Source organism: Halichoerus grypus, chromosome 13 (genome assembly GCF_964656455.1).
Source record: "Halichoerus grypus chromosome 13, mHalGry1.hap1.1, whole genome shotgun sequence".
NCBI lineage: Eukaryota > Metazoa > Chordata > Mammalia > Carnivora > Phocidae > Halichoerus > Halichoerus grypus.
The window spans coordinates 67,617,926-67,641,720 of record NC_135724.1 but is presented as its reverse complement, the minus strand read 5'-3'; the positions used below and the strand labels follow the sequence as shown (position 1 = coordinate 67,641,720).

Sequence of the window (23,795 nt, the reverse complement as noted above, 5' to 3'; positions counted from 1 at the left end):
TAAGAGTCCAACTCTTGGTTTTGGCTCAGGTCATGATCTCAGGGTCATAAGATTGAGTCCCACATCCGTCTCTGCACTCAGTGTGGAGTCTGCTTGGGATTCTCTCCTACCCCTGTGTGCCCCTGCACACACACGCTCACACTCTCTCAAATTAATAAATAAATGAAATCTAAAAAAAAAAAGTTCTTGGGGAATGTCTATGATGAGTTCTTTTGTGGTGAGAGGGATGGTGTGGAGGGAGCAGTCCATGGTTGGGAACAGTAGATAGGTTAGGTTTATTATCTGGGTTACAGATAGTAGGACTGTAATGCCCAGCAAGTGGTTATGTCATATGTTCACACATCTGCCAGGGGTTCTGTGGGACTTGCATTGGGGCCAGAGGTGCCTGAGTTATTGACCATTGTGCTACACTATCCTGACTTTTGAGAGAGCTGCCTCTGAAAGCCTGTTCGTGGGCCCCTGAGACCCCGTGTCATGGCTGCAAGGATGAATACCTCTCCTGTCCAGACAGTGCTTTAGTCAACACTCTAGATTCCTAAAACCTCCTCTGCTCCAGAAAGTTCTCTAGCCCATAAAGCAAAATGTCACTGTTCCCCAATTTCCTATAGTACACTCGTGTGTATTGAAAAGATTATAGAGGCAAAAATAGAAAATGGACTATTTGTAGAAGTGCACTATGTAAAAAACTTTTTTACAGTTTTGTGGACATGAGAAAAGTTCTGTGTTGCGTGGAATTTCTCAGGTGTCCAGCATGTGGTTTACCATATTTATCATCTCCCAGTTGTCTTGAAGATTAAGGGTGGGTGACATGCAACAAGGGAAGTCACAGTAGGAGCCAGAGCTGAGTATGCACACACAGGCACGCACACACACACACGTGCACGTGCACACATATCCTCTCATGCCTGTGCTTTCAGTCACCTGAGGCAGTAAGGTGCTGCCTCCGCGTGCTCTCCCGGGGACTTTCTGGCACACGAGCAGTCAGGCACTTCGGATTCAGACTGTGTACTGGCCTGCTGCTCTCCATAGTTGAACAGTTTTTAGTGAGTAAATGATTAAAATGATTTTCCTTTACCATTCTACTCTCAGGACTAAGTGATATGTGCTAATTTGCAGGTGGATGAGGTCGATGATCTAATAAGTTATCACTGTAAGAAATAAGGCTTCGTTGAGATGGCAGTGTTTTCATTTTTGGTTTTGTATATTTTATTGATCATTTATTTTTTGTTTATTTTATTGATACGTTCTCTAAAAAGTGTTCTTTATATCGCCTAGTAGTTTTTCAGGCTTGGAATACATTATCAGACTTGTTCCTTGGAGTCCTTAGATTTTTCAGGGGTGCCTCAGAGCTGTGAGCTAGGAATTAAGAGAGCTGGGTAGCTCCTTACTTACTCCCTGTCGAGAGCCTTCAATTTGAGGAAAGGACCTGCTACCTAAATTGGAAACCACTGTTCTAAGCATCATTAAATAAAAGCACGCTTTTTTTTTTAAGAGCAATAATGTCTTTTCTAGCATTTATTCTTTCTCATTGAAACCTGCTCCTGATACTAAATACAGGAACTGTTCAGTCACATTTCCCTTAACCCATGTTCTAGCCGCTGTCACCCATGACCTTTGGCTTTCCTCATGGCTCGAAGTAGTGCCTGGACAATAGTTATGGAGACCACTAGGGTAAGCTATTCATTAGCTGTCCCTCCCTCTTGGTCCTTTTGATCCCACACTTGCTTCTATTCCTCCACTCTCTACATAGAAGAAATGTTCAGCTGCTGACTGCTGACCAGATCGAGAGAATACTTTGGGGGCGCCTGGCTGGCTCAGTCGGAAGTGCATGTGACTCTTGATCTAGGAGTTGTGGGTTCAGCCCCATGTTGGGTGTAGAGATTAGAGATTACATACATACATACATACATACATACATACATAAACAAATAAATAAGAAAGAGAATGAGAGAAAGAGAATACTTTGTTTTGGGCTTTGGAGAAAGATGTCAAGCTGCAGAGTGGGCCAGGTGGCCTGTGCTTCACACATGGATCTCAGCCAGGACCTGGAAACCACATAGGAGGACAAGTGACCATTGTCTTCTGTGACCTTGGAGGCCTACTCTATGTGTTGAAAGATAAATTGGCCATTGCAGAGAGGGCTTTGGAGTTGATTTAAGAGAAATACATATATAACACTTTTCCTTCAGATGCCTGCAAAGCAGAATAGTGACTTAGGAAAAGTCCAGGTTTTGTAAGCAGAGTTGGATTTGAACCTTGGTCTTCCACTTTCAGCCTTTGGCTGATCACATCACCTTTCTGAGCCTGGGTCTGCGATTGTCAGATGGTCACAGTCTCAAGAAGCTCAGAGGGATAATAGGCACCCAGTGTGCGGGTTCTTCTCCCCATGGCGATGCTTAGTTCCATTGTTTTGTGGGTCAAGTTTACTTAAGCAGGAAATGGAAAGTAATTCAGTAAATGTTCCTTTGGCTTCTCACCAGTGCAAAACCTTTCTCTTTGTAGCTCTGGATTTACTGGACAAAATGTTGACATTCAACCCTCACAAGAGGATTGAAGTAGAACAGGCTCTGGCCCATCCATATCTGGAGCAGTATTATGACCCAAGCGATGAGGTAAGACCCATACTCCTGGCTGCTTCTTCAGGAATATCTATCAGCCAGCAGCAGGCCCAGCCAGGAAGGGCCCAGATGTCATGCTTAGATCGATCCTGAGAGGTATATGGTGCCACACCTGGTCCTCTCAGTAGCCCACATCATCTGCCTTGAGGACTAGTGCTGTCAGCATGAAACCTCTCCCCACCCCATCCCCCAAGCCCCTTCTATCTTAGAAAGCTTCCTCCAGGCCACCTGCAGCAGGGGTGGGCCTGCGGAAATGGATGAATAAAGGGGAGCACAGATAAACAAGGGGTCCAAGGCTAGAGACCATTGTCATGGTTTGTGGCAGGAAGAGGTGCCTAAATCAGAGTGCCTGCCTGAGGGTGGAAAGGAGGCCAACTGCCTGCTTGGGGAGGGGCATTGCAAAGGGGGGCGGGTGGGCAGCTTGGACAGTTCCCACTGTGGCTTCATGACTTCGTGTCTGGTGTGCCTCCTTGGGGATGGGGACACAAGAGCCTTTTGTGGTGAGAAATGAGTCCAGAGATGGATGTGGCAGGCCTCTGGAGCATGCTGGACAGCCAGGTAAAGATACTGTGTGTCATGTTCTCTCTAGGAAAGTCCCAGTTCCCTGGCCTCTTCGAGTCTTCTGGGGCTTTATTCTCTGGACGGTAATGAAGAAAAATGCAATATAAACCAAAGTTTGGATCTTTCTAGTTGAGGCTCATGTATAGACAGCAAGCCTTCACACTCTGGTTTTAAAAGGGGGGAGAACCAAGTGGAGCGTGTTAAAGGGGAAAATGGAAGATGATAAAGAGAAGAAATCAAAAAGAGGAAGTATTTCCTAATCAGTCCCCTTCCATCTCTGTCTCCTTCCCTCAGAAATAATGGGGGCAGCTTGCAGATACCTACAACATAGTAAATAACAGGAAAGGAGAGGAGAGTGTAAGGTTTGGGGCTCTGACTAGCCCTGTGAGCCCCCTATGTCCTAATCGCAAGCCTGGGTGGTACCCCAAACCCAGTTAGGAGGTTGGGAAGACCAGAAGGATGGCATATGTAGGACACCAATGTGACCCCACACATGGAGCTGCCCTTCAAAGAGGGCTAGCTCCTTGTTTTTCTCTCATGGACATGAATCTTTTTCCCCCTTTCAAGAAACCAGTGCTTAGCGCAGAGTTTGGTGTCTTATGTTTCCTTACCCTAAAGGCCTGGTTGTGAGGATTACATGGATAAAATCTAGGAGTGCCTGGTAACTACTAGGCATCCACTGATTAACAGCTGGAATCCTCATCAGATTAGTTCTAGAACATTGTGTTAGTTTGGGGGTACTTAAAAATCAAAATATAAATAATATCAATTGACTGATTTCCTTTTTCATCATTATATATATGGGAATTCCTTGACAGAGACATTTTAAACATGTACTGTTTTTTTTTAAGATTTATTTATTTGAGAGAGAGAGCAAGCACGTGAGCGAGGGGGAGGAGCAGACTCCACACTGAGCCAGGGAGCCTGATGTTGGGCTCGATCCCAGGACCCTGAGATCACAACCTGAGCCGAATGCAGACACTTAACCGACTGAGCCACCCAGGCGCCCCTTAAATATGTACCAGAGCCTTCTGATTAGTTACAGAGTGTGCTGAAAAACAAAAATGAAAACTTGCAGAAAACTATGACACAGATCACTTTGTAGTCTTGTTACACAGATATTAAGATTATGGAGTATTTTCTTCTCGGTTTTATATTTCTGTATCTAAATTTTTTTTTTTAAATAGGATTCATTTTGGGGCGCCTGGGTGGCTCAGTTGGTTAAGCGGCTGCCTGCGGCTCAGGTCATGATCCCAGGGTCCTGGGATTGAGCCCTGCATCAGGCTCCTTGCTCAGCAGAGAGCCTGCCTCTCCCTCTCCCTCTGCCTGCCTGCTGTTCCGCCCTTGCTTGTGCTCTCTCTCTCTCACTCTCTCTCTCTGTGTCAAATAAAATCTTAAAAAAAAAAAAAATAGGATTCATTTTGTTTAACCCAAACATGCACATTTCCCCAGATACTAATCTTCCTTACAGCTTCATTTTTTATTGGCTCCATAATATCTTTTCATGTGAAGATACTGTAATGTATTTAATCAAGTACATTGATTTGAGTATTATCATGGCTTTTGACTGTATAAACGTATCACCACCACCCCCACAACAGCAAATTTCTGTTACTTCAACACTTAGTGCCTTAAAAATTTGAAAATAATTTTGGGATTAGTGATAAATTCAGAAGAATGCTCAAAATGGATTTAGTTGTTCCCCATTCGTTTACTACATGTTCATACAAAGTGCGCCTTTTGGAGCGCATAGATGGGACATGGGTGCGTAGATACTTTATCAGAGCTCTTGGTTTCCGTAGATGTCAGTGCTGCTGTATACATTTCAGAGTCTAAGCTACAGACATTATGAATCAGTACATGACTACCTCAGCCATAACCACTCTTGTCTGTCCCATGTTCTGTGTTCTCCTATAGCCCATCGCTGAGGCACCGTTCAAGTTTGACATGGAGCTGGATGACCTGCCCAAGGAAAAGCTCAAAGAGCTCATCTTCGAAGAGACAGCTAGATTCCAGCCAGGATACAGATCTTAAATTTGTCAGGTACCTAGAGCTTTAGCCACACGGTAAACCCTGGTGAGGGAGAGAGAATATAAATTAAATGTTACTAAAAAGAAAGAAGGATTTCCTTGAGTTCCATGTGGAAGCTTTCCATGCGTAAGTCAGAAAGTGTGGTGAACAATGCAATGGTATCAGTAAGATTTTCAAAAAATTGTGTTCAAGAAAAAAGGAAATGCAGATCTTGATTTTAGAGAACATGCGGAAAGAGGAGAGAGAATAGTGTGGGAACTCGAGTGAGTGGTGGAGTGAGAATTATGTTCAAGTCTGCAGAAATGAGCAGTGAAGTCAAGAATTACAACCAAGGGCTGAAGCATTTTCTGGAGAAATGCTGTGGACAGACAGCCCGGAAGAGGCTGGAGGTGTTTTTCCGCAGGCAGCAGTGTCATGTGCAGCCTGCCGACAAGTGGCCTCGGGGCTGCTGCGCTTGCACCAGAACAAGAGGCTTCCTGAGGGCGGGGAGAGAAGAGTGGGTTCTGTGGCAGTATGCGTCTGATAGAACTGTATCTCTGCTCCATTCTTCCTGCCCTGTCCATTCTGTTTTCATACATCAGGATCTAGAGGCGATGGTTCAGGCTGAGGGTTGGCAATACCAAGGCTCAAAAGCAGAACCTGCTCGGGTGTTTCACATAGAGGGCATATAACTGGTCAGAGGGCATTAGAAGGGCCGGAAAGCAAAGAGTGGGGTTACCTGCAGATTAGTAACCCCAGGAAGCTCTTCCTGGGGGCCTTCAGCTAAAGGAGCAAAAGTAAAACGGTGTTAGCCAGGGTCCTTGATCATCACACAGCGAGGATGCTGGGCAGCTTCTGTAACTGCAGCTGTTAGAGCATCACCATTGCTGAGAAGGGGTCAGGAGCCTGTACTGCTGCTGGTCTGGGGGATCTCTGGAGCCTGAAGCTGCCATTACCATCCAGTGCCTCTGAAACCAGGAGCCTCCTTCCTCCTGAAAAGTCATGTGTCACTAAGAAGCAGAAAAAAGGAAACCTGGCTTTTCCTGTGTGTGCTGGCCATTGGCAGAATCTCATCAGAAGCCAGTCACCAATGAAGTCCCAACAGTGCAGTTGACAAGCTCACAGCTCTGTCATTAAGAACAGAGGACAGAGGAAGGGTGGAAAGGATCTGAGAACAGACTTGGCCAACTCAGCCTCAGAGAGCCATGGAAGCCAGGCAGAGGAAGGCTGGGAACTAGTAGGGAGTACACTCTGCTAGTGTGGGGTACAGAAAATGGGGTTTTCAGAAGTCTGGTATCTAAGCATGGAGGGTTGGAGGAGAAGACTGGGTGGGAGATGAGCTCAAAATGAATCTGTTAGCTTCCAGACCAGAGGGCTAGAGGCTTGGACGAGGGCTGTGAAGGCGAGAAGCGGGGTTTAGGAGAGTGGAGGAAAAGCAAAGTCTGAAAGACCAGACTTCCTAACACTAGCACCTGACACTGGACATTTCCTAAAAGACAAACTCAAAGCAAGTGAAGTGTGGAAGAAGCACGGGCTTATGGGACATTGGGAGCATGCTCATAAACAAGCCCTTGGGGAAGTGTCTGAATGAGAGAGGGAAGGTGTCAACAGGAGGCTGAGGAGGACAGAGTCTAGCAAGGTTTGGATTCATTTATTCTTTCATACCTCATGATGTGACAGTCTGTTAAAGTATTTGTTATGTATAATGATCTGCAAGGTCACTCACTGACAGAAAGTCAGACCCCAGGGACCCAACCATTTTTACTCCTTAACTTGAGTCTCCTTGGGTTCTCCTTCCTGGCCCGTTTGCTTGGTGCTCACAGTGGAAGGGGTCCTCTCTCTCCCAGAGCCTGCTCTCTCCCTTCCCTGTGTCTGCACAAGGTCAGATCAGCTACCTCAGCATTTTGTAGATAAAGTTTTATCTGGCCCTTTACAAGAACAGGTTTTCTGACCCCCTGGCCTAGCATATTGAGCTGAGCTACTTCGGTTGCTTTTCTTCTTTCACCATCCCTTTAACAGCTCATTTTCCTGAAGTCCGTTGGTGGCCTCTGTTTTTCCCCATCTTTTTTTTTGTTGAGCTCACACATACTGCATGCTTCCTCTGGGACAGGCACGTGTTAGACTCTCTGGGGAGCAGAGCAAACAAACCTGAACCTGGCCTCAAAGGAGCACACAGTTTAGTAGGGGACAAAGACACACAGAACTGCCACGCATATTTTTAGTGTGAAAGAGAGTGCCGGGAAGGGGGCATCCTGCTGTCTCGGGAGGCGCTCGGCAGTGCGGGACCAGGGAGTCAGGCCCGTGTGGGAGGCTGAAGCCCAGGCTGACCAAGGAGCCTGCCTCTCCCTCACAGGCATCTTCAGGTTCCTGAAGCATCAGGGCAGGTGACTCTAGGGCAATAAGGATGTTGGGTAACCTCAGAGAGCAGGTACCCTTGGGACCACTGGCGAGGCTACTGGAGGAAAAGGACAGTGCACCCGCCACAGGGGAACGAGTCAAAGGCAAGTGTGCTCCTGGGGCTACAGGGCGCAGCTACTGGCCTGATGGCTCGTGATGGAGGCGACGGCGACTGCCAGTGTCCACCCGCGTTCTGAGAGTCCAGGACTGGGGCTTCTTACCAGGGACAGGGGTGGCAAAGACGGTCACTCTGTGTTTAGTTCACTTTCTCCACGGGAGCAAAAGGCACAGTACGTTATAGCGTGACTTTTTTTCCCAACTTTTTGTTACTGAATTACAATTGACATACTATATTAGCTTCAGGTGTACAGCATAATGATTTGATTTTTATACATCACAAAATGATCACTTCAGTAGACCTAGTTACTTCCAATGTTTTTTAAATTACTATTTTCAACTATTCTGAAAAGTTGAGTTTTACAATTACAAACCCACATTCCCACCACCTAGATTCTGTGACTGACATTTTGCTCTCCATCTTTCTCACATATCTGTCCATCTGTTCTTCCATCTACCTGTCAGTCTATCTTATTTCTTTCTTACACATTTCAAAGGAGGTTGCCAGCATCTAGATTGGCTTATAATTTAGTCATCTAGAATATAAAAGTGAATCCAGAGCAAGGTGGGGCTGGGGGCATTCATTAAATTCTGGGCCAAGTTCTTTCACAAACATTTTATTCTGATGCTCACAGCAACATTGTTTGAAGTCAGCACACAGCCCATGTTTATGATTAGGGAAACTGAAGATTGCACGTGTTTAAGCGTTTTGCTGAAGATTAATCGCTGTTGGCAAAGTTAGGTAGCTCTGGGTCTTTGGACCCAGAATCCATTTTCTTGTAAATTCTGTACACTGCCTTGGAGTAGTTCTGTGCCCTGGAAAAGGTTGAGGAACTCGTTCACAATACTATGGCACAATGTTACTGAGTTCCCAGCCTGCAACAGTGAGATTAGAAGCTACAAACTGGAGACTCAGGGAGGTGCAGGTGCCGGAACATACAGGGAGGTTAAAGAAAGGTGATGTTGACTGCCCAACTACATAGGAAAGAACTGGAAAACATGCCCACACAGGACCTCAGAGCATAGCTATGGGGCCCCTTTGCGGGAGGGGATGGCAAAGACTACTCCAGAGGAAGCCCCAGGTATCCCCTGCTTGCCTCGGCACAGACTTTACTGATGCCCTGAGTGGTCTGAAAGGATCAGGGGTTGTTCATTATATTTTGTTTAAGTGGGTCAGTTTTAGATATGTGTCCACTGAAAAGTTAAAAATGTGTCTGTGGTTAGCTTTGTAACAAGCCTCCTGTTGCGTGGTTAACTTTGTGACAAGCCTCCTGTTGTGAGAGGCTGGTGAAGGTAGGTGCCTGACTTCCTTCCTCCTCTGCCTGTTGGTGCATTTTCTCAGACTGATTAATTTCTCCCAGCCAGTAGATTTGGCTGCAATTCAGAACAGCGTACCTCTAGAGGGAGGTCATTTCCCATCTCTGAGTCCATCTCCTTGTCACAGAGTTGGGTTATAACAACCATCCTTCCTGCCCTGACTCTTGAGTGGTAGATGAACTCCATCTTGCCTGAAAGTGCATTGTGAAATACGAAAGTGACATTCTGCTAGATCATACTAGCAAACATTTCACAACAATAAGGGTCTCTCCAAAGAGAAGATCTATTTTGTTTGCATTTTGACACACTTAGTTATCCTCCCAGCCATCTCAAGCAGGTTTCCTCATCAGAACCAAGAACACAACCTGATTGGAGTGGTAATGTTTCACTTCTCCCTAGGATGATACAAAACTAATAGAGACCTGGGGTTGAACTTAATTCATTACATATAGATGCCTTAGGCAGTGGTCCTCAAAACTGTGGTCCATCTGTGCCTTACCCTCCAACAGTCTGTGTTTTAACAAGCTCTGCAGAGGATTCTGATGCTCACCCTTGAGAACTATTAGCCTATAAAGGGTTAGAGTAGATTTGATTTGTAATATAATCTCTTCAAGTAAAATAGAGATATTACAATAACGAAGGGGGGACGTGTGTGCTTCTTGTACTTTGATGGTGTGACACTCCTAGTAGATCTCCTGCAGGTGGCCCATATTGCAGACATCTGGAGAGCCAGGTGGGCCCTGTCAAGTGTAGTAAATGAGTGAAGGCTGTCTTCAGGGTGCCACCTGCTGTCTCTCAGGGTGCTATCCTGCAGGCCTGGTTGGGCAATAGCTGTCAGATCACCTCAGACCTAGGCGATCAGAACCATCTTTTGCTCGTGGGAACCATGCCATGGCTCCCTGCCTCACCAGAATCCAGGCCCGCCAACCTCACACTTCCAGCCAGTACTTCATTTTGCTTGTCCTTCTTTGTTGCAGTCGCAGGAAACTTGAGTGTTACAACAACACACTTGGCACTGTGTGGTTGATTTCTGTCTTAACTGGACATCCAGAGAGAGAAAGAGATTTGGTAAGAATAGGAGGCAGCAGGAGTGCCTGGCTGGCTCACTCAGTGGAGCATGACTCTTGATCTTAGGGTTGTGAGTTTGAGCCCCACGTTGAGTGTAGAGATTACTTTTAAAAAAGGGGGGGGTGCACCTGGGTGGCTCAGTTGTTAAGCGTCTGCCTTCGGCTCAGGTCACGATCCCAGCGTCCTGGGATCGAGCCCCGCATCGGGCTCCCTGCTCAGCGGGAAGCCTGCTTCTCTCTCCCTAGTCCCCCTGCTTATGTTCCCCCTCTCTCTGTGTCTCTCTCTGTCAAATAAATAAATAAAATCTTTTTTTTTTAAGATTTTTTATTTTTTATTTATTTGAGAGAGAGAGAGCATGGGGGGGGAGGGTCAGAGGGAGAAGCAGACTCCTTGCCAAGCAGGGAGCCCGATATGGAACTCGATCCCAGGACTCCAGGATCATGACCTGAGCCGAAGGCAGTCGCTTAACTGACTGAGCCACCCAGGTGCCCTAAATAAATAAAATCTTAAAAAAAAAAAAAGAATAGGAGATCGCAGACAAATGTCTTGCATAAATGTGTGTTCTTTTTTTTTTTAGGACAGGGAGGGGAGAGGGAGAAGGAAAGAATCTTAAGCAGGCTCCATGCCTATTGTGCAGCCGATATGGGGCTTGATCTCACAACCCTGAGAACATGACTTGAGCCAAAATCAAGAGTTGGACACTTAACCAATTGAGCCACGCAGACTCCCCAGATGTGTGGGGTTTTTTTCCCCCAAGATTTTATTTATTTGAGAGAGAGCACGAGCGAGAGATTACAGGCAGAGGGTGGGGCTGAGGGAGAGGGAGAAGCAGGCTCTCCGCAGAGCAGGGAGCCCGACATGGGGCTCAATCCCAGGATCCCGAGATCATGACCTGAGCCTGACCGACTGAGCCACCCAGGCACCCCCCAAATGTGTGTTCTTTTTTCTTTCTTTCTTTTTTTTTTAAGATTTTATTCATTTGACAGAGACACAGTGAGAGAGGGAACACAAGCAGGGGGAGTGGGGAGAGAGAAGTAGGCTTTCCACTGAGCAGGGAGCCCGATGTGGGGCTCGATCCCAGGACCCTGGGATCATGACCTGAGCCGAAGGCAGATGCTTAACGACTGAGCCACTCAGGTGCCCCTCAAATGTGTGTTCTTTACAAAGACCTTCAGATTCTGGTTTTGACCATTAGAGTGGCGAGTACTGTAGTTAATAAAAAGCGTCTTAGGAACACTGAAGCTTGCCGAGCTGCGAGTGTGCGTACATGCATGTGTTCCCGCCCCAGTGGTTCCAGGTGAAACGATTTTTTTGCAGGAGTGTTTTTTCCTTTGCTTCCCCCGCCCCTTCCAGTTTCATAATGTTGGTCCATTCTTTTCACTTCTCCGTTTTCCTAATGTTGCTGCTAATGTTGTTTTAACGTGGGTCATTCTTAACTCATAGGCTTGTTTGTTTGTTTTTCAATAGGACAAGGGCTCAGAGGACTGGACGTGCTCAGACATCGGTGTTGTTCTTCCCAGTTCTTGACCCCGGTCCTGTCTCCAGCCCGTCTCGGCTTATCCACCTTGACTCCTTTGAGCCGTTTGGAGGGGCGGTTTCTGGTAGTTGTGGCTTTTATGCTTTCAAAGAATTCCTTCAGTCCAGAGAACTGTTCCTGGCATCCCTGTGTGTGTCACCCACTGGTGACCTGTGGCAGTATGTACTTTCAGTGCACCTACTGCTTACCGTTGCTTTAGTCACTAATCGCTTTCTGGTTTGAAAGATGCAGTGGTTCCTCCCTCTCCTGAGTCCTTCCTCCGTGCTGCCCTGCTGACCCTTGCAGTCACACCAGAGATAGTTCTTTCCAGAATGGCTCTCGTCACTGGCATCTTACTTTATGATAGGGAAGGCTACTACCTAGGGCACTTTAAGTCAGTGACAGCCCTTTATTTGCACTTCAGCTTTTCACCATCAGCGTTTCCCCAGAGCAGGAGCGTGTGGAAACACCTGGGATGTTGTTGCAGCCTGCAGCGAGTGCTCCCGTCTCGGGAACCTTTGGGGGCACTTGCCCATGTCTTTTCTCATATCATGTTAGTCACTAGCATATTTAAGGTTTGTGCTGTTTGCCCAGCTTTTAGAAAACTCAATCATTTTTCTTAATAAAAGAACGAAGTACTGCACCCAGCAGCTTCACTCCGTAGATTTACTGTGGTTTCTTACACCATTTGTAGACGTATAACACTTGCCCAGATGTGTTATCTGCAGTACTAACTGTTTGCCAGGCTTACACAGAAAGATTTAAAGTGGCAGCTGCACTCGGGATTTAGTGAGAGAGGGACACAGGTCGCAGCAGGGCGCTCAGGCAAGTGCGTGAAGAAGCAGCCAACAGGCCAGCCGGACGTCTCGGGGCTGAGCTGCACACGCGGGTGTACGCATACCCCCGAGCGCTTCACATGGCCTGCCGTGTTCAGTGTAGCCACATTCAATGCCTCAGGATTTAGCAGAGAGGAGCCCTGCGTCTTTAAATGAGAAAGTGTACAATTCTTTTTCCTCCTACAGCATGTCAGCATCTCAAGTTCATTTTTCAACCTACGATATAACAATTTGTAATAAAGCCTTCATGAGCTCATGACGTGAAGCGCTGTTCTGTCGTCAAGTACTCTCAAATGTTTCTGATACTGCTGAGCTAAGACCATGAGAAAAAGCTAGCACTAAATCATGTTTGGAGCTCTATCCCATATTATCCTGATCTCTTTAAGTATTTGTTCCTGCCACTGTACACTGTGGCGTTGACTTGGTGTTCTGTCCCAGTGCGGTGCCTCCTCTTGACTCCCCCACTGCTCTCTGTGGTGAGAAATTTGCCTTGTTCAATAATTACTGTACCCTCGCATGACTGTTACAGCTTTCTGTGCAGAGATGACTGTCCAAGTGCCACATGCCTATGATTGAAACGAAAAATTTATTGTTACCTCTGAGTTTGTGTTCCACGGAAATGCTATCCAGCAGATCACTTAGGAAAACTAATTCTATTTTTAGCTTTTCATTTCTCAGCTATCCTTTTTTCTTGTTTGATTTTTGACAGCAGTGGAGAATGGGTTATATAAAGACTGCCTGCTAATATGAACAGAAATGCACTTGTAATTCATGAAAATAAATGTACATCTTCGATCTTCATATTCATGTTAAGATTCAGTGTCGATTTCCTCTGGATCAGCGTGTCCAAATGGACAGTCAGCTTCAGTCTATGCTTGGAGCAGAAATGCTTGTGGGCTCCCCCCCCCGGCCCCCGGGGAACTGCCCCAACACTGGTTTACATAAGATGATTTAGAAGGCATCTCTGTAGGGTCCTAGTTTCCCTTTGCACAGCAGAGAATCAACTCTGACATGTACCTTTACTCAAATCATAGGTCTAAAATATTATGTCAAACTCTCATGAAGACTCCCAAACGTCTCAGGTTGGATTCTCTGGTTCTTTCTAAAGAAGACCTGCCTGTGTGCCCCAGAAATGCTGCTGGGCACGGCTGGGTGCTGGGAAGGACTGCCCAGTGTCACTTGGCCCCACACCAACCGGCCCAGGGTGCTGATGCTCACACCTCACAGGTTAACAGAGGACGGCTGAGTCAGCCTCAGAGATCGGAACCACATCTAGATTCTTGCCCTAAAATCCGTGATTTTCATCTGCGTGCTCAGAGCTGCCGTGTAAAGGTCTGCACAGCTTTGATAGGATAGAGGTTTGACTGTTAACTTGATACATTGGTGAGTCAGTTTTCATTTTCAAAGAAGCATTGACAGTTTTCTTACTCTTGTTTCTTTGTCCTTTTTAAATGGAATGTTAGTATTACGAGGTTAATCTGCAGTCCTCTAAATAGAAAGCCATAGCCTTGGTTACTAATGCCTGAGGACTGTAGGCTGTCCCATCCCCCTCGCTGGTACTGTGGAGTCAGATTGGCATGAAACCACTAACTGTGTTCTAGAATCACTGTAGCCCTAAGTTGTGTGCTTTTTATTAATCATGCCAAACTTGGTTCAACAGGTCAGAGATTTATAATCAAGGTACCTGTGAAAAGTACTAGCTATTATGTGTGATAGGCTTGTCATTTGGATCTTCTTACATCTCTAAAAATGTACCGCTTAGGTCATCCAGATTACTTATTGGTGATACTGAATGCATCCATTCTTAGTATGCTCAGATAAGCTTTCAGACTAATGGTTTTTTTGGTGTCTAAAAAGTAAGCAAAAAAATTCCTGTTGAAACATTCCAATCTCTTTGTTTAGTATGAGACAAAATACCTAACCAAGCCAGTGGGATGGATTTGAGAGAACTCATGACGACTCTGTGCTGACACAAGTCTCCAAAGCTGATGGAGACACGCAGACCATTTTGATGCATGGGTAGAAGAATATCATTGTGTTTGTGTGCAGTACACAGTGCGTCGTGTGTTCACAGTCTGTCCTGCTGCAGGCACAGGTGATGGGTGTGCAGGGTCCTGTCGGCTTTTGGAGCCACACGTGGCTCATCACTGGTGGTATCTCAGTAAGGAGTCACACACGTATGCTGCCCACACCACATGCCACCTAATGTTCAGACCATTCAGAGGAGACTGTTTTACCTTTATTTGCGTATATGTTAATACGGTTTTTAAATTGGTAACTTTTATATAGTACGGTAACAGTATGTTAATACACACATATGCACACATGCTTTGGGTCCTTCCATAATACTTTTATATTTGTAAATCAATGTTTTGGAGCAATCCCAAGTTTAAGGGAAATATTTTTGTAAATGTAGTGGTTTTGAAAATCTGAGCAATTCTTTTGCTTATACATTTTTAAAGCATTTGTGCTTTAAAATTGTCATGCTGGTGTTTGAAACATGATACTCCTATATTGCAGATGAGAAGCATGTAACAGTAGATATGTGGTCTCTCTCACTGTAATCCAGTTTGGCATCATGGATCGGAAATGACTGGGAATCCAGAGGGAATTCTCTGGGGTTGCACCAGGTTTACCTAAAGCTCGTTGCCTTTTTTGTGCTGTTCATCCGTGTAGAGCACTCGAGAAAGTTCTGAAACTGCTTTGTATCTGCTTTGTACTGTTGGTGCCTTCTTGGTATTGTACCCCAAAACTCTGCATAGATTATTTAGTATAATGGTAAGTTAAAAAAAATGTTAAAGGAAGATTTTATTAAGAATCTGAATGTTTATTCATTATATTGTTACAATTTAACATTTATTTGTGGTATTTGTGATTTGGTTAATCTGTATAAAAAATTGTAAGTAGAAAGGTTTATATTTCATCTTAATTCTTTTGATGTTGTAAACGTACTTTTTAAAAGATGGATTATTTGAATGTTTATGGCACCTGACTTGTAAAAAAAAAAACTACAAAAAAAAATTAGAATCATTAAATTGTGTCCCTGTGTTCCAAAATAACAGTACTGCGCATGTATAGCTTAATTGGAATTTCACATGTGAACATAGGAAGTCGCCTAGTCCTTTATTACAGTGTTTCCCAAATAAGTGTGTTTGTAATTTGACTTTGCTTATGGTAATCAGGTATAGAACCAGAAGCTGGTGCTCTGAAGGCCAGTGGGATTTTAGTGCTCCATCAGGTTTTCCAGATTGTTCTTCAGATGCTTGGCTATAGAGGGGGGAAGAAGGCAGTGCTGGGAGTCCTGACACAGTGCCCATGTGCGTCTCTTCTCATTTTCCTAAACTTCAGCAACTGCTGCCAGGGCAGGTGTCCTTGGCAGCCTCTTTTTTTCAGACCAAGATGTCACGAATGTATTAGGGACTCTTGGACACTTGGTTCTTCTCAGTATTGGGCATCATGCAGTGACTTACAGGACAAAAATATTGGAAAATGTTCTGCTTTGGTGGTATAGAGAGAGCACAGGCTTTGGGCCCATAAATCTGGGTTCAAAACCTGCCCTCTGCTGATAACACAGCTGGCTTTGGGCCAGTCGTTGTGCTGTTCACTCAGACCTTCGGCTGGAAAGTGGAACTGTGCATGTCATAAAGATTGTGCAAATACATTTTAAGTTTCTAGCCCAGTACCTCAAAACAAAGAGTAAATAGCAGATCTTCCTAAATGCTTTATTTATTTATTTGTTTTTACTTGTTTGTTGTAAGGTAGTGCTGAGACATCTGCTGACTGAACTCTACCCGCTTTCTATTAATCTGAGCGGGGAGGACTTTCTTCAGGGAAATGCTGATCTCGCCTAAATTGCTGGGTAATGCTCATAGGATTATCACATTCACTTTCCCTTTAAGAGATCAGCACTCTTTGTTGTCCAGATCCTGTAGAAATCAGTTATAACAATCATCTTCCTTACCCAGCACAAGGAATTAGTAATCCTGTTTTTCCCACGTTAATAATGCTGAGCTCCTTGCCTTGGCAGTAGGGCAGCCATGCAGTTGGCGGTAGAGCCTCAGACCTTGGTTGGTTCTCTGTATTTAATCAGAACCCGAGCGTTCAGAGCCGACCAGTGGCCACAGAGCACCTCTCTGGGAGGAGCAGAAGCCAAGCCCAGGTCACGGGGGTACGGAGCGGGTGGAGGCAGGTGCAGACCCCCCGGAAGCCCCAAGTGTGGAGGAAGGACAGGGATTGGGTGTGTCCACAGGGAAGCAGTGAAGGGATGGTTTTCGTGGGTGATGGGCTGAACCACACTTGAGTCTGAGGAGGGAGACCCAGAGAGGGGACAGGGTTGCTGGGCCTCATTAGGCCCGAGGGCCAGGGAAGGGGTGGGTCAAGGTGGACGTGGCACAAGGGGCTCTTTCTCTGAGGCTGGCACCAAGGAAAGCTGAAGACGAGGGTCCTTTGAAGAACAGGTAGAGAGGAGGAAATGGAAGGAGGTTGTGCCCTAGGACAGGTGTTTTTTAGGTGGAGTGGGAGTGAGAAACAGGGTCTCTGTTGAGAACAAGGAAGAGCCAGCAAGAGAAGGAAGTAAGAGGAATGCCTGTCACTGGGAGGCCTGACAGGTGACGCCCGTACGTCTGTCGTGAAGGACTGCTCTGTGGGGCTTGGATGTTCTTGCCGCACAGTGCTGTCATTAGCTGCAGTGCCAGGGTTGGGCAAGACAGAGGCCCGAGGAGGCTGAGGGGAGACTGTGAGGTGATGGAGCACGAGTCCCCTCACCTGCTGGGTGTAGAGATGCTTTTTCCCTTTTAGTTTCTTGGGCAGAGGAGCAGGGAAGCCATCGCCCCATTTTTAGTAAGACCAAAAGGTAACAAAGCCTCTTGTCAGCTGTGGAAATGGTGGGAGGGCACATCTGTGGGGGGAGGAGGGGCGAAGGGATGTGCAGTGACCTGGAGCACGTGGGACACCAGGGCCAAAGCTTCCAGGCCCAGGCGCTGGCGGGAGGTCTGCTGCAGACTGGCGGTGTGGACACACGAGCTGGCCGTCTACTCGCAGCAGGTCACCAAGCCTACAGAAACCACCTTGGAGAGTCCGGGACCAGTGGTCCTGTTACCACTCCCAGAAATCCAGGTCCCCTTTTTTTCCCCTTCTAAACCCTAGAGAGTGCCTCTCCTTCCTTCCCAGAGTTGACTTCCGCACTGAAGTATTCTGTTCCTTGGGGAGCCAGCGGACTCTGGAGGCTAGAGGTATGGGCTTTCTATGATTGAGCCGACGGCCCAGTAGGGAGGACCGCACTAGTGCAAGGCACAGGATGGGGATGCACACATCCCACACAACAGTGACTTTCAAGTATTTTAATCACCAGAGCCGTTTGTGAAATCCAGGAAATCCGCCCACTGTGAATAAGCAAGGGTGGGGCAGCCCAGCGCGTCTCCCTCCCGGGGATAGCCTCATGCTTCTACCCGAGAGGAGTCCGAGATCGGTCAGAGGCCCTGGAGAGCAGAGCAAGGCCACAAAAGGGCGGCATTGAAGAGGTGGAACGGGCCCCAGGTGACCGTTAGCACTTCCCCAGTGGGCCAGCGGCTCGGGGGTCTTCAGCGGGAGGGCCCCGCGAGTGGGTATGGGAAGGTCACCCTGTTTTGAAAGTGCAGGAAGATGAAGATCGTATGGATGAGGTTGGGTGTGGCCGCAGAGAAGAAAGATGAGCTTGTAAGGCAGCGGGGAACAAAGCCAGGGCTGACGCTGGCCTCGGGCGCGCGCCCCATGAGGATTGCGGAGAACAAAGCCGGCAGAGCTGCCTCGTGGTGCCCATCCCGTGGCAGGGAAGACGGGCATTGAATAGTTTTTATAAGTAAAACTACAAACATAAGTGCTTAAAGGAGAACAGGAATGAGAGGCGCCTACTCTCGCGGCATTAGAAAAGGCACTGTCACTGCTAGATTGAAAAGTCTGCCAAGGCAGCTGCATCGGCCGAGTGTGTCTCTTAGGACAAAATGCGGGGATGTTAGGACAGGATGGCACCACGGGGACCGTGTGTGCATTGGGCCCCCAGAAGGCCGGGACGGTACCCAGCGGGGAGCACGGGACCAGGAGAAGTCACAGGAGGGCCCAGGCTGTCAGAGTGCATCCTCTGAGGAGACAAGTAGCTACTGCCGGCGATGTGTGGACGAGACAGGATTTCAGGGAGAGAAGGACGGAAAAGGCAGATGATGTCATGGCCAAAGAGGACACAGGATGCTTCAGCCCCTGTCCTGTCCTGTTTTCTCTCTCAGATGCAAGCAGCGGCGCCTGTGAGTCCGTTCTGTGGCCACTCCCAGGCCCGCCAACCGGGATGCTGGGCGGGGACGGGGCGGGGGGTGGCGGCCCTGGTTGAATTCTGTCCAATTTAAGATTCAATTCGGTCCGTAAGCGCGAGTCAGACCTTCTCCTTGCTCAGCTGTGGCCATGAGACTGGCCTGCCCGGCAGACACTGGAGATACTGTCTGATGGCCGACAGGGAGCCCACCGAGCCGGCCCGGACACCCCCTGGCACCCCGTGTTGCGCATGCTTCCCACGTGCTGCAGACGAGTGTGTGTGTGTGTGTGTGTGTGTGTGTGTGTGTGTGTGCAAGCTCCCGTCTTGATGTAAGGACGTGCTGTCATCAAGATAGCATGCCCCACCTGAGATGGGAGAACACACGTTTCCCCCCAAAACCCACCCACAAAGTCGCTCGTGGAAGGAAGGCAGACATGCACCCCACCACCTGAGTGGCCCCTGTCAGATCGAGTCCTAAACTCAACCCCGCTGCCGAGCAGCCAAGGGACTTCAGCCAAGGCCATGGGGGCCCCCAGTCTCTGCTGGTGGAATTGGGATGGCAGCACCTGCCTCCCAGTGGCTCCCAGGACTCCCGAGGACAGGTGTGTCCCTCGCCCCAGCGGCTTCCGCACCAGCGCTCTCCCTCCCCTTTCGTTTCTGTTTTTTGTTGGTTTGGCTTTGCATTTTGTTTTTCCTTGGCAGTAACAGGTATCCATTTCTGGTTCTGGAGGCCTCACCAGGCCCCCAAGGGTGCCCCCTCAGCCCTGGTCCTCGGCACCACGTCCCTGCCTCCGTCTGACCTTGCTCCCCGCCCGCTGCCCCAGCGCGCTGACCCCACACCCTTCTGGGCTTGGCCCGCCTGCACCCAGCCCTGAGGGGGAATTGGCAGCGTGTGTCCACCCAGTGGCCCGAGACCACAGGCCCAAGGCCCCAGAGCAGAGAGGTGAAGCCCCTCCCATGAAGCACCTGCCACTTGGGCTGCCGGTCCCACTGCCCCCCAGATTCAGGTAGCACTCCTGGTACACGGGAATTTCTAAAACGCAGTTGACAGGTACCAAGAGGTTTAATACTTTGTGTTAGTCTGGCAGTTAGAGAAGGGCAATTATTATAATTAGAAAACATTGCGTGGAAGATGCCATGTCTATGACCGGGGAGGCTGCAGACAGGTGCTGAGAATTTCAGAACATTCTGTCCCCAAAAATCATTTTACTTCTTCCCATTGCTGCTTCCTTATGTTTACTCTGTGCATAAAATAGACCTTGAGCTGTGTATTTATGACTACATTTTTGCTCCCCAGGACTCTAACACATGCATTAAATCCGGAAAGCAGTTAACTTACCCCTCCCGGAATCCTCTTGGATCATGAGACACCCTCTCTCTCACTGGTGGTTCTCAAACCAGCTTAGTCACTTCCTGACCCCCGCATCTCCCGAGAGCTCCTCTCCACCAGTTCACGCCACTCGGTCCCTCTTGCTCATATCCTTATTATTATTATTATTTTTAGTAGACTTTATTATTTTTAGTAGTTTAAGATTGACAATAACTGAGTAGCTAGCACGCAGAGCTCTGAGTGCCGGCCCCTCCCCTCCCCACAGGCAACCACAGACCCTTTTGCTCTGTTGTCTCTATACTTTTGCCTTTTCCAAAATGTCATGTAATTGGAAATATGAAGAATGTAGCCTTTTCAGATTGGCCTCTTTCATGTAGCAATGTTGTGTTTAAGGCCACTTAATGTTGGTTTATGGCTCGATAGCTCATTTTTCCTCCAACTTGATTGAGATACAACTGACAAATAAGATTGTGTATATTTAAGATGTACAACATGATAATTCAAAATACATTTACTTCGTGGAATGGTCACCACTACCAGGTTAACACATCCATCACCTCACACAGTTACCGTGCGTGTGTGTGTGTGTGAGTGATGGGAACACTTAAGATCTACTCTTAGCAAATTTCCAGTATACAACACAGTATCTTTAACTACAGTCACCGTGCTGTGCATCACATCCCCAGAACTCATGCATCTTATAAGTGAAAGCTTGGACCCTTTGACCAGCATCTCCCCCTTTCTCTCACCCCCTAGCCCTTGGTAACCACCACTCTCCTCTCTGTTTATGACAGCACATTTCTTTTCATTGCCAAATAATGCTACATTGTATGGATGTACCACAGTTTGTTTACCCATTCACCTATGAAGGGCATCTTGGTTGTTTCCCTTTTGGGGCAATTATGTGTAAAGCTGCTATAAACCTTCGTGTGCACATTTTTGTGTAGACGTAAGTTTTCAACTCATGGAGGTAATACCCACCCTGTGGTGCATGACTGTACCAGACACATACATTTAAAGGAAGAAATGATATGATTTCTCTACAGTCTCTTCAAAGGGAACACACCTGATTCTATGAGGCCAGCATTACCCTAATGTACCAAAATCAGACAAAGACATTGCAAGAAAAGAAACTATAATATCTTTCATGGCCATAAGTGCAGAAATGTTCAACAAACTATTAGTCAAATCAAAAAAAAAAAAAAAATCCAACAACGTATAAGAATTACAGGGGAGCCTGTCTGGCTTGGTTGGTGGAGCCTGTGGCTCTTGATCTCAGGGTTGTAAGTTCGAGTCCCATGTTGAGTGTAGAGATTACCTAAAAATAAAACCTTAAAAAAAAAAAAAAAAAAAGAATTACACTCCCTGAGCAGTTAGGATTTATTTCAGGCATGCAAGACTGGTTCAACATTAGGAAGTAAATGTAATCCATCATATCAACAAGTTAAAGAAGAAAAATCACGTGATCATATCAATAGATGCAGAAGAAGCATTTGACAAAAATCCAACACCTTTCCTCATAAAATCTCAGCAAAGTAGGAATAAAGGGGACTTTTCCCAACTTGACAAAGAGTATCTACAAAAACCCCATAGGTATGTGTCAACTGTACCTCAATTAAATGATCAACAACTACAACAAAACCTATAGGTAATATTATTAATGATGAGAAGCTTTCCCAAGGTCAGGGACAAGGCAAGGGTGTCCCCCCGCACCACTGCTGTCAAACATTATATTGAAAGAGAAAAAAACACCAACCTAGGATTTTGTATCCAGTGAAAGTATCCTTCAAAAATGGAGAAATATTTTCTTGGGCAAAAGCTGAAAGAATTCAGGGCGCCTGACTGGCTCAGTTGATAGAGTGTGCGACTCTTGATCTCAGGGGTCATGAGCTGGAGCCCCACATTGGGCATAGAGATAACTTAAAAATAAAAATTTTAGGGACACCTGGGTGGCTCAGTTGGTTAAGTACCTGCCTTTGGCTCAGGTCATGATCTCACGGTCCTGGGATCGAGCCCCGCATCAGGCTCCCTGCTCAATAGGGAGTTTGCTTGTCCCTCTTCCTCTGCCCCTCCCCTTGCTCATGCTCTCTGTCTCTCAAATGAATAAATAAAATCTTTAAAAATAATAAAAAATAAAAGTTTTTTTTAAAAAAAGCTGAAGGAATTTGTTGCCAGTAGAGCTGCTTTGCAAGAAATGTTAAAAGAAGTTCTTCAGAGAAAAGGAAAAGTATATAGGTCAGAATATCAGATCTACGTAAGCCTTTTTTTTTTTTTTTAGAGAGAGAGAGAGAATCTTAAGCAGGCTTCATGCTCAGCACAGAGCCCAACACGGGGCTTGATCTCACAGCCCTGAGATCATGACCTGAGCCGAAATGAAGAGTCTGACACTTAACTGACTGAGCCCCCCCCCCCAGTGCCCCATCTTTTTAAATATGCTACTCCCTCTTGCTCTTTGCTTGCATGGTTTCAGACAAGAAATCTTGAGGTGATTTTCACCCTTGTTTCTCTCTAGGTGAGCTGGATTTTTTTCTTTTCTTCTGGCTTCTTTCAAGATTGTCCCTTTGTCTTTGGTTTCCTGCAGTTTGAGTATCATATGCCTAGGTGGAGCATTTATTATATTTACCCTGCTGGGTGTTAGGTCTAAGATTCCTGAATTTGGGATTTGGTTTCTGTCATTAATTTTGGAATATTCTCAGTTTTTTGTTGTTGTTGTTGTTTTGGGGTTGTTTTTTTTTTATGTGTGTGTTTGGGTTTTTTGGTTTTTTCCACAATGGAGACTCACTGAGGCACTCACACTACCTTCTAGGAAGCCAGGGACCCACTCCATTTTTCTCAGCACTTACTTTTTTTTAAGATTTTATTTTTAAGTAATCTCTACACACAACATGGGGCTCCAACTCACAACCTCGAGATCAAGAGTCACATGCTCCACCAACTGAGCCAGCCAGGTGCTCCTCCCACCACTTATTTTATTACAAAAATACTTTGTAAACAGCTTAGCTCACTTATGGAGAACTCATTTCTGTGCTGAGGACAAGAGCTCACCATCACTTAGGGGCTGGTGGTGCCTGGCTAGACGGCCGTGCTGACCTCTGGTTGAGGGGACTCAGGCTCCCACCTGTGGCTCTGTGGACCTCTCTGTCCTTTCCTGTGTCCTGTTCCTGTGATGCATCCATACTGTAGGTTTTTGTGCAGAGAAGGGGCCCAGGATGCCCATTGGGTTTGGGGCACAGGGCCCTATTCTGTTCAGCCATGCATTCCTGGATACCCTTGGAGGACACTGCTCAGAAGGTGAATGGTGAGCACACCGGCCATGCCACCAGAGCTCGGGGACATATCTGGGGCTCACACCGGTTCAGCCACAAAGCCCAGAGTGCCTGGCACCTGGACGCACTGATGCGGCACCCTGAGGCTGGTGCCCACCCTGGCACCACAGCCTGTGAAGGGGTGCTGGTTATCCAGGCTCCGCCCCCAAGAGTGACAGCTGCTGCCCGGGCCTCTGAGCCACACATCCACCACCACTGACCCCACACAACGTTGCAGTGAGTCCCAGCCATTATCACTTTCAATGTTTCTTCTGCTCCTTTCTTCTTCCAGAACTCCGACTCTGTATATGTGACACCTTTTATAATTGTCCTGCAGTTCTTGGGCATTCTGTTACTTTTCTTTTTTACTTTTTTTTTCTCTTTGCATTTTAGTTGGGAAAGTTTTTAGTGACATATCTTCAAGTTCACGGATTCTTTTC

The 23,795-nt window shown here is 46.8% G+C and overlaps 1 protein-coding gene across 1 annotated transcript in view; it reads left to right on the top strand.

The window, feature by feature from the left end:
- The window catches only part of MAPK1 (mitogen-activated protein kinase 1), a 109,665-nt gene extending 96,418 nt beyond the window's left edge, over window positions 1–13,247 (top strand). Inside the window, exons 7-9 of the mRNA XM_036076465.2 lie at window positions 2,503–2,612; window positions 5,097–5,222; window positions 11,556–13,247. Coding sequence (XP_035932358.1) covers window positions 2,503–2,612; window positions 5,097–5,213 — 227 coding nt within the window. The 3' untranslated portion in view covers window positions 5,214–5,222; window positions 11,556–13,247. The remainder of the gene's footprint in view (window positions 1–2,502; window positions 2,613–5,096; window positions 5,223–11,555) is intronic.
- The last annotated feature ends 10,548 nt before the right edge of the window (window positions 13,248–23,795 follow it).